The following is an 11,182-nucleotide window of genomic DNA, read 5'->3' as shown; positions in this document are numbered from 1 at the left end:
CTTGAAATACTTATGTTGCATATGACCAGACCTGCAAAAATGTCCACATTTATGTCTCAACTTATTTTTAAGCCCTGATGCCTGGAATATTATCAATGCATCACATACCTATAGGCTATTTTGTGTTCTGTTTTACTAAATTGTTAAATAATAATGCATGAAAAACGTTATTATTTGTATGTTTCCTCTTAAGTTTGTCTTCTTGTTTGTGGAAATAAACCTAAAGCCACACGATCATCAATTTCCATAGCAGTGAAAGCGGTATTGTTTTCATGGCCTGAGTAAACTTTGCTTAAGTGCTGAGCAGTGAGCTGTGAAATCGCTTTCAGCTGCTTATACAGGTTCACACCACCAATAAACTAATGCTCAGAGTCACTTCAGGCTGTTTTCCATAAACAGGTTAGTACATTGTTAAGCATCCAGTATTCTCTTGGACAAATAATTTTTTGAATTCTCTAAACGGTCAAGTGGTATCGAAGCCAAACACTTATCAGATATTGTTCACATGCACACGCTGTACTGGCTGTTCTATTATATATTTATTGAGGAATTGAAACCATATATTTGGCTACTGTTATCCTGGTGATCAATGCTTTTTGGACTTCTCGACTTTCCTTCGGTTGTGCAATAAAGTAATAAATGTCATGACATGGCTACTATTCATGAAAGATGTACTTCAGTAAACAATTTATATCTCATGCAAGAAATATATTTCCACACAGCAATATTTTAGCTTACATTTGAGTGACAGAAAAAAGTAGAACCGACAGTCTCATAGTTTTTGTATTAACTTTTTTATGAAAAAGAGGTGCTAAAAAAGCATGAAAAATTAATCCAATGGAAGAGAGAAAATGTAATGAAAATACAGTTATTAATGAGTTTAATTAATACTGAGCAACATTAAAATAATAAATAAAAAGGTACAAAAAAGTATTGTAATAATTAAAGAATTTTAATAATAGGCCTACGTAACAAAACATTATTTTTACATGGGTTTTAAATCCCAAAAAAATTTATTATTTTGTAAATATGTGGCTGTTGCATGCCACCATCACTTTGTTGAGCCACAGATCAAAAGATGTTCTTTAACAAACCAACAGATTAACCAATGAATGTATTTGAATCACGTTCAAAGCAGCAATTTTCTGTAACATTTTCTGTTGGTGCATCTTCTCTTTTTCGAACAGCAAAGCTGTGTACGGAGGTGTTCTGATCATTTTGAATGTAAAATGAACATGCACAAGCTCTTTAACATTATGGTTAATAAAGCTATTTCTATCTTTTGGACAGAGCAAATCTGTTCTTATTTTGATGAAAGATTTAGAAAGATCCCATTTGCACGTGTTGGCTACCGTTTTTAGTGGCTTGGCAGTCATAATTGCAGGGTTCTGAATCTGATTTCATTGATGGCATCTCAATAGATTATCCTGCTGTTTATGTCTGAATTTGCCTGACGACTGCCCAGGTGACACAACCAGATTTTTTCCCCCCTGACTTTTATGAATAGCTGATATGTTTGTATAGCTATTTGCAGATGAACCATTCATTCTGGAACAAAAATATGTTTTTTAATGAGAATACAAAAGCATTTAGAGTAGGCTATGGCACATGAGTTGAAGCCCACAGGTGCTTCCTCTCTTTGAGTTAGAGAAGCAACGACTGTGGTGGCAGTTTACATTGGTAAGATCCCATGTTTCGATTCCAAGTTCATTCTTCCATATGGCGCCATGCAGTCATGGCCACCCTATGCATGCTTTTCAACTCACACTGACCCACTTTGAAATGTCTTCATCATTTCAATCATCACCTTTTGCAGCAGAGCCTGTTGCATCCTAAGGGAGTCTCAGCATAATTGGCCACTGTTCATCTCTCCCAGGGCCAGCATATTTTCCATTTTCACAAAATGAAGCAAAGGATGGTCACTTTGTTTGACTTGGATCTGTGCCACTCAGAATAAAGACTTGCTTTCTTGGTTGTGCAAAATTGTGACTCTTTAAAGTCACCATTCTATCTATCTATCTATCTATCTATCTATCTATCTATCTATCTATCTATCTATCTATCTATCTATCTATCTATCTATCTATCTATCTATCTATCTATCTATCTATCTATCTATCTATCTATCTATCTATCTATCTATCTATCTATCTATCCGAGATTGATAGTAGTGATTTGTCCATTTGTTCATTAATTTTCAAAACTCAAAACGGTCTTCACGTGTAACTCAAGCTGTTTTATTACAAAACTTTGCATAGTGTATTCATAAAGTTGTATTAATTGTGTATTAAATAAGTAACCTGACTGAAAAATGTAGGCTAGGCGCTGTGATAATCGGTTGGTCCGGAGGTTTATGTCGAGTTTTGAAAAATAACATCAAGGTTTTGATATTAGCGCCACAGCGATTGTATACTTTTTTATTAAGGAAAACAGAGACACCTAGAGGACATACACAAACGAACAAGAGAAAACAACGGAGGAGAACTACAACTCTCATGATCCTTCACCTATAGCACGACGCATTTGCGTCTGACGTCACACTCTGGCTTGTTTTGGCCGTTTGTTTCGATATCCGGCGATCAAACGCTTTCGATGTGCTGGAAATTGTGACTGAGAGGTACGTGCAATTCACGAAACAGTCTTCGTGTGTTGTAGTCTTATTAGAGCTTGTTTACCCTCGCCATTAAGTTAGGATGAAATGCCTGGCTGAGAGTGAAAATCTGTCTTGTTTAACTGATGTCAGCTGGCGCGGAGGGTTAACGCCAAGCAGCTACGTTACGTTAGCTGAGCCTGGCTAGGGACTTTAGCGAGTACATATTTGTTTGTTTCTTTTGTCCTGCTTTATATTTTACTTCTCTAACAATATCCACCTCGCGTTTTAAAGAAAAAGGAAAACGAACGACCATATTCGTAACATCAACAGTGTTTCTCAGCACTGCTATGCGAAATCAGCTAGTCTGTTCTGGACAATCTAATGCAATTAACAGGCTGTGTTTTAAAACCTTGTGAGCTGACTACTTAGACTGCTGGTCTGGGTGTCACAGAGGCGTTTGATCTGAACCATCATAGATAAACAAAACAGAAACACACATGTCTGCACACAGAGATACTCAGTGACAGCACGAAATTTAAATATAAAAGCATTATTCCTCAAGGACATCAACTCGTCTAACTCTTTTACCTTCAACTTCCTGTGTTGTTCTTAAACTCAAGCTAATAATGGTCATGAATATAATGTTGTGGTGACAATCTTTAATTCTAGGCTGCTTTAAAAATGTTTGGAAACTACATCCCTTCGTGGGAAATGAGATCTTGTGTGCACGCGCAGCCTCTCACAGATCTGATCTAGTGCATCATTAAAGTCAGCATGAAATCAAAATGGACCATTCTTATTTTCATGGAATATTGCAGTATTTATTATAAAATATTTACCTGTGCACGTTATTATTATTATTTTAATTAATGTGCACTAATCTTTAAAGGAACTCTCCACTTTTTTTGAAAATGGGCTCATTTTACAAGTCCCCTAGAGTTAAATAGTTGAGTTTTACCGTTTTTGAATCCATTCAGCCGATCTTTGTATCTGGCGGTAGCACTTTTAGCATAGCTTAGCATACATCATTGATTCTGATCAGTCCATTAGCATCTCATTCAAAAAATGACCAAAGACACTTTCAATATTTTTCCTATTTAAACCTTGACTCTTCTACAGTTACATCGTGTGCTAAGACAAACTGAAAATGAAAAGTTGCGATTTTCTACACCTATATGGCTAGGAACTACTTTCTCATTCCTGCGTAATAGTCGCGGATCTTCGCGGCCGTACCATGGCTGCAGCGGCGCAATGATTCGTTGGTATTCTGTGAAACATGGTGGTAGTTACACCTTCGACTTACAGTCACAGCCCTTTACAACACACAGAACCATGGCTAATCCACAGGTAAATCCACAACACAATTTGTCGGCTGCAAGCCTGAAACTTTCTCTGCAACTACACAAACTTTGTGCCGGCCACATTGAAAGTTACCTAGCTGGGGGCTACTTTCAGGCGCTGTAATATCATTGCGCTGCTGCAGCCATGGTACGGCCGTGAAGATCCGCGACTATTACGCAGGAATGAGAAAGTAGTTCCTAGCCATATAGGTGTAGAAAAGCGCAACTTTTCATTTTCAGTTTGTCTTAGCACACGATGTAACTGTAGAAGAGTCAAGTTTTAAATAAGAAAAAATATTGAAAGTGTCTTTGGTCATTTTTTGAACGAGATGCTAATGGACTGATCAGAATCAATGATGTATGCTAAGCTATGCTTAAAGTGCTACCGCCAGATACAAAGATCGGCTGAATGGATTCAAAAACGGTAAAACTCAACTATTTAACTCTAGGGGACTTGTAAAATGAGCCCATTTTCAAAAAAAGTGGCGTGTTCCTTTAATCAAAACAACATCTCTTCAATGACATGTTTACAGGTGTGAGGGCGTAATTTTGTTCATATGAAACCTCAATTTTTTTCTTGTTTGAGAAGCCATTTTACTCAATTATACGTCATAATAGGGAAGAAAAGACTATCGCAACTGCTGTATTTTACTGATTTTAAGCAACTATGACTGTGTTTAGATCAAAACTGTGATGATTTCACCATGTAAGGTAATTAATGTGGGGTTATTTCAGGTTCCTGTGTGTGTGCATGGGTGTTTGTGTGAGAGGGAGAAGGTGGACGACTCAGGGAGTCTGTGTGTCTTATCATGGCTGACGGGTCCAGTGATGATGATGTCATCCACCTGGCTAGTTTCAACACCCATCGCAGTCGAGGTACTAACACTAATGCTTTATTATAAGGAATAGTGGCATTCTGTATGTCTTGACCCCTTTTTGTGTTTCATGTTTTTTTTTTTGTGTCAGCTAAGAAAGTTAGGACGAGGACGTCCTACATAACCATATCCTCATCGTCGGATTCGGATGATGAACCTGTCAGATTTGTACCAAATGCTCCTGTTGTGGTCAAGGATGATGAAGAGGAGGAATTGAGCATCTTAGAGGTAACTGGAGCTGTGTGTAGTGTTCCCTGCTCCCTACACACTTAGCACAGCTTATCCGTGGAAATATGATAATAAAGTTAGTATGATAATATAGCCTACTAGTGGTGGGAGTCAGCAGAGACCTGGTGATTTATGATTTTTATGTCAAATGGGTTATATGAAAAAATAGCATGATAGTCATTTAGAACTTTGATTTATTGAAAAAGAAATGAACAAATATCTGCATGTGGCTTTGATACTTTGTACAGTTGTTTTTCCTATTTCGTTTTAATTTTGTTCGATTTGTTTCATTTAATATTAATGTAAAAAAATTAATTCTATGATATATTAACGTAAACATTTAAGGTGATTATCATAATCCTGAAGCAAAGCCAAAGGGGGTTATTTTGCAATATTGACTGGATGACTGTACGTTATTCAATTCAATTCAATTAAATTCAATACATTTATTGCCATGTCAACAAGTTGATAGGAATTTGTCTTGGTACAACTCTCAGACATAAATTACATAAATGACAGACATCATAAGTACAACAACAGACAATGTTCCCCAACAATGCCCAGAATGCCCAGTTATCCTGCTTATGACATGGTTGGTTACATACCAAATCAATAAATCAATTATCAAATGATAAATTGCTTCCCTTCATTTGTAAGCAGCTTTGGGTAAAAGTGTCTGCCACAGTCGACCAGTCAAATGATTCAAAGAGCTGTCTAATAGGCTTGCTGTTGTATATAGACGATATCGGTATGCAATTTTATACAGACTTGAAGATGGAAACATTATGAATGTTTTTTTTTTCTGTACTTTTTTTATACACAAGAAGCACGTTCAACATGCCATGGTAACAAACAATATAATACCTGCTTATCAGTGAAAATGTTCTGCATTTTCTACCAATTGATATTGAGAGGAAAATGAGGGAATACAGCATTTTTTTTAGATTACATGTAGTCCCACTTGTTTCTGTGAGGGGCCCAAGTTGAGGACATGTGTGCAGTTTCATTAGTTTTTGGTAAAACTAATCCTCTGAGTGTGTAAATTAATAATTTACTTTCCTTTACCTTTCAGTTTCATCTTAATTTTGTAGGTTAAGTTAAAATAAATACAAATAAAATTCAAAGTTTAGCATCTTTTATGTGTAGGCTGTTGCACAGAAAAAAACATAGCGGCCCCCTAGCGTCAAACCAGCACTAATACATGTATAACTGGTTTTAATGTAGATATTGTACCGATATGAAAGTCTACTGTCTAGTGTTTAAGTGTGACTTAAATGTCCAAATGCTTTTTTGGACCGCTGTACTATGTTTTTGTTTTTGCCACAAAATCTTTTTCTCAGGAAAAGTAACCTAAGAGAATGAGAAGTGATCTTTCTGTTCAGTGCCTGAATCCTGAAAATTGCACTAAAATGTGATGAGTGGTTCCTGTTCAAATTTTAATTACACACTCTCTTTCCATCTGACAGCCACAGCCCTCGCCTCATCGTGAGCTGATCCGACCTGCAGCCAAGTGGGCTGCGAGCACCTTCCCAAGCCAGGCATCTGGGTCCAACAGACATCCTACCAGCGCACACGCTCATCATCCTTCTGTAGTCGTCGCACATCCTACATTAGGAATTCAAGCCATAGGTGTCTTAACCACGGACCAGAATGCTGTACCCTCGACGTCTAGAGAAAATGCCTTGCACAGACCTCCATTGCCTGTTAAGGACTCACTGCCCATTGATAAGGACCCTTCAGCTAGTGCACACTCAGTGAATCAGGCCAATATTGTTTTGTCAGCTCCACCCACCACTGAATCAGGTCAGTCCGACTTGGCCCGCAAAATTGACGTTGTTGTCTGGTCAAGAACTGAAAGGCCTTCTAAAAGGCCTCGGACGCCACAGGACACTGTGCTAGTAGATGTCAGACAGAATGAGCAGCCGGCGGCCCCTCTCTCTCCTGCACGATTCCTCGAACCGGCTGACAACGAGAGGCCTGGGCCGTCAGCACCCAGAGAACCCCTCATACAGCAGGCCCCTGACCGGACGTCCCGCGATATCCTGGTGAAGGGGGTGGTGAGTCTTCTGATTAGCACCTCACGTGATATGCGACTGTTTGTGTCCTACATTAAAGCTTTGGTTTGTTTTGACTCAAATTTTCAGATGGACCTTTTCCCCGATGTGCAGGACGCATATGTAGCAGAACTGATAGAGAGTGGTGATCTGAAAGATTTAAATGTGTAAGCACAAGCCTTTATCTTATTTCTTGCTCAGACGTACTTTGTTCACATGTGATGTTTGTGAGACATCGTTTGGCTTCTTTAACACAGAATATGCAATATGTTGTTGGAAAACCCTGACTATCCGAAGAAAGCAAACTCAGTTTTGACACAAAGCAGTGTTCTCCTCGAGACAAATGATTCTGAGACGCAGGTTTGTACTTTGTTTTTTATCCATAGTTATTTAGTCAGTAGATGTATTTGGTGTTGCTACTATGAATTAATTACATTTAAAATATGTAACTAATATGATATAACTTACTTTTTCTCTGTCATGCAGGAAAGTGAAAATTATTTTGATTATTTCAAACTAAAGACTGTTGGCCCAGAGGTTGTCATTCAAGCTGCAGACTTGCTGATGGGTGACTTCAGAATGTTGAGCTGTCAGGATATCAAATGGGCCCTGAATTGCCTCAAAGGACACTATGCAATCACACGAAAGGTGCTCATTCATACCTATTAGAATTCTTCTACAAACTCTGTAACCTTTATGTCAGGTTGAGGTTGACATCCAACATCATTCTGTCATTAAGTGTTGATGAAGCTTGCGGATATCAGGTGTAATAATTAATCTGCCAATTTTATTAGGCTTTTTGAGATTATCTACTGCAGTGCCATATTAAAAGTGGTGTCAATTGAAACTGCAGATATCCTACATTTTCAAATGTCATTGTATGGTTTTATGGAAAAACTGAGTCAATATCTCAATATTGATTTAAAACTATTTTGTGTTAAGAGTGGTCACACTCACATTTACTGTTGCTTGGCAAGATTTTGAGTGAAATCTAGTCATTTCATGGTAATCTGCAAGATGAAGAATTTCTCCTGGTGGACTTCAAATGGCAAAGAAATTTCCATGTGCAAATTTTGCATCAGGTTCAAGTTTGGTCAACTTGACACAAATTCACAGTGAGTCAAGTCAAGTCACCTTTATTTATATAGCGCTTTTTACAATGGCGATTTTTCAAAGCAGCTTTACAGTGTTAGACAGGAAAATAATGCAACAGAATTTAATTTGGCTGTACAGCCCCTCTGGAGAAAAAACGGTGATGTCATCCAGCTCATTTCAATTATCATATAGTGACAATGCGGGCAGATCAGTAATTTAGTTGAAAATCTATTTGAATATTTAGTTGAAAAATAATGTCCCCAACTGAACGGGTTTATTGAGGATGTCGTGTCGATGAGGCAATTATCAGATAGGAATATTCGAAAGATCGGAGTCATCACGCCAGAGACGGGTTTATTGAGGATGTCATGTCGATGAGGCAATTTCAGGTCTAATTTAAAGTGCCGACCAATAGCAAACCTCTTGGTTCGCCATGACCTTTCCTTGTGCGGAGATTCATAAATTTGCAAAAAGCAACAGAGTAAAGCTGATTATATTGACGCTGACTACACAGCCAGTTTTGTATAGCACTACACTTCAGTGTTTTAAAATGATCCATTAAAAAGGAGGCGATTTGAAAAGCAGTTGTTTAGGATTGGTTAAATTGCTAGTTGGCAGAATTGCTTTAGGTGTTTATTTCATCGTTATTATTCCTGTATCTTTCATTGTATGTTGTCACATTTAGTCCTGGTTTCTTCCACCTGCAAAATGCCATTTGCTATCATACACATTTTATTAAATTGAACATTTATTGTATTGGTTCAGAGTGCTGAATATAGTGCTTGTATAGACTCTTAAAGGTATAGTTCACCCCAAAATTAAAATTATCCCATGATTTACTCACCCTCAAGCCATCCTAGGTGTATATGGCATTCATCTTTCAGACGAAAACAAACAGAGCTATATAAAAATGTCCCGGCTCTTCCAAGCTTTATAATGGCAGTAAATGGCAGCCCAAAATTTAAAGCCCAGAAAAGTGCATCCGTCCATTCTGAAGCGAACCGATGGGTTTGTAAGAAAAATATCTATATTTAAAACTTTATACAAGTAAAATATCTAGCTTCCGCTAGACCGCCTTCCGTATTCATAGTTACGAAGAATGTGTAAAATTTTGGGCTGCCATTATAATGCTTGGATTAGCCAGGACATTTTTTTTAAACTCTGATTATATTTGTCTGAAAGTAGAATGTCAAGTACACTTAGGGTGGCTTGAGGGTGAGTAAATCATGGAGTAATTTTCACTTTTGGGTGAACTATCCCTTAAAGATATTGGCATTTGCATCAGCCATTGAAAACCCCATATTGTTTTACCATATTGTTAGTCAGTTGTATGGTATTAATCTCTCTGGTATCTCTTGAAGGCCTTATTCGAAGCCCTCAAGAAGTGGCAAGAAAACTCCACTGACCCCTCAGGGAAGAAGAAGAGAAGGAGAGAGCCAAATGAACGCGCCTTCATCGACTTCAAGTTTGAGCAGGGTGACTACATAGGTTTTCCTCCTTTTTCATCCCTTTAAACGCAAAATAAAACCAGGTAAAAGGTGAAATGCTCATTTTCCTCTTATTCATCTCAGGTTCTTTTAAACTGGAAAGAAAGATGTACTTTTTGGAAAAGAATCGCAGATGGAGTCGCGGTAACGAGACTACACTGGAGCCGTCTCTTGTGAAAGAGCAGCAGTTCTACGAGCAGAAAGCCAAGGAAATGGCTGAGGTACTTTACACGGCACACTTCTTCAATTTACTTCTGATGGTTCCTTCTGAAACAACCCAAAGAAACAGGGTTGTGTTGAATTGAGCTGACAGGCTGTTAATTGTTCAAATAATTACCAGGGCTTTTTTCCCTTGCCTATAGCACGAAGATTTCCTTTTGGCTTTACAAGTGAACGAGGAGCAGTATCAAAAGGTGGGTGTGAAGAACCAGTTGTTTATGTACTTTTGATGCTCCTGTAATGACATGTCCAACCACATCATAAGAAACAAATTGCAACTTAAAGAGTCTATATTATGCCCTTTTGCAAAATCTTGATTTTGTTTTTTGGCTGTACTAGAATAGGTTTTAATGCTTGATGTAAAAAAACAACATATATTTTACATTGTTGCAACATCTCTTCCCAGTTTTTCAGTAATGTCCTGTTTAGTTCCTGTCTCTATGAAGCCCCTCTTTCAAAAAGTTCAATGTGCTGTGATTGGCCATCTGGACCAGTGTGTTGTGATTGGTCAGACACTTCCAGTGTGTTTGGCCAATGTCACACCTCTTACCATAACTGCTATTTTTAACACACTAGCAACTCAACCAGGCCTCTGCCCTTTTTTTTGCATATGCCTTATTATTTAAATGAGGAATATTGTGATGTGTACATTACTGGAAATAAACTCAAGACTACAATCGAGGCATTTGTGGGAGTTCAGAAACAGTGCTTACCGATATAGAGAATAACTCCCTTTGGAGTGACTTTGTAACTCTGCAGATCTTTTTCATGCTCAAACAGCAATTTACACACTTTTGTCTTTTTCAGTGGTTTGATTGTTGGAAAATATTGTATTAAACAGACAGTTCCAGCTGTAAAATCCGATTAGAGGGACCTCTTTCATCCTAGTAATGTGTTTGATTTATAATCCTGAACTTTGTGATTTTGAGAGCATGTGACACTTTTGACCTGTGCTCTCAGGACGGGCAGTTGATTGAATGTGGCTGCTGCTGTGGGGAGTTTGCCTTTGAGGAGATGACCCAGTGTACAGACGGCCATCTATTCTGCAAGGAATGCCTGGTTAAATATGCCCAGGAGGCAGTGTTCGGCTCAGGAAGGGTAAGTCATCTGTGACTGGAGAATTGAGAATAGACTTTCAGTCTCTGGGGTTACCTTTGTTTCTTTTGAATTGTATTACTGGAAACGGCATATGCGGTCACAACCATTATGATGTCATGATGTTTTCAGGCATTGTGCACAGTGTTGTTCTCATGGTTTTAAAAATCCTGTGTTTTGGTTTCGCTTTGCCTTG

At 38.1% G+C, this 11,182-nt stretch overlaps 1 protein-coding gene across 1 annotated transcript in view; it reads left to right on the top strand.

Annotated features, from left to right (window-relative positions):
* The first annotated feature begins 2,448 nt into the window (after positions 1 to 2,448).
* The window catches only part of rnf216 (ring finger protein 216), a 32,466-nt gene continuing 23,732 nt past the window's right edge, over positions 2,449 to 11,182 (top strand). Inside the window, exons 1-11 of the mRNA XM_079819916.1 lie at positions 2,449 to 2,617; positions 4,669 to 4,809; positions 4,900 to 5,036; positions 6,503 to 7,093; positions 7,181 to 7,257; positions 7,348 to 7,450; positions 7,577 to 7,738; positions 9,547 to 9,661; positions 9,757 to 9,893; positions 10,035 to 10,085; positions 10,852 to 10,989. Of these exons, the coding sequence (XP_079676042.1) occupies positions 4,743 to 4,809; positions 4,900 to 5,036; positions 6,503 to 7,093; positions 7,181 to 7,257; positions 7,348 to 7,450; positions 7,577 to 7,738; positions 9,547 to 9,661; positions 9,757 to 9,893; positions 10,035 to 10,085; positions 10,852 to 10,989 (1,578 nt within the window). The 5' untranslated portion in view covers positions 2,449 to 2,617; positions 4,669 to 4,742. The remainder of the gene's footprint in view (positions 2,618 to 4,668; positions 4,810 to 4,899; positions 5,037 to 6,502; positions 7,094 to 7,180; positions 7,258 to 7,347; positions 7,451 to 7,576; positions 7,739 to 9,546; positions 9,662 to 9,756; positions 9,894 to 10,034; positions 10,086 to 10,851; positions 10,990 to 11,182) is intronic.

The sequence above is a fragment of the Gobio gobio genome, assembly GCF_949357685.1.
Source record: "Gobio gobio genome assembly, chromosome: 1".
NCBI lineage: Eukaryota > Metazoa > Chordata > Actinopteri > Cypriniformes > Gobionidae > Gobio > Gobio gobio.
Note: the sequence above shows the minus strand (reverse complement) of the source record. Positions and strands in the feature narration are given on the sequence as shown.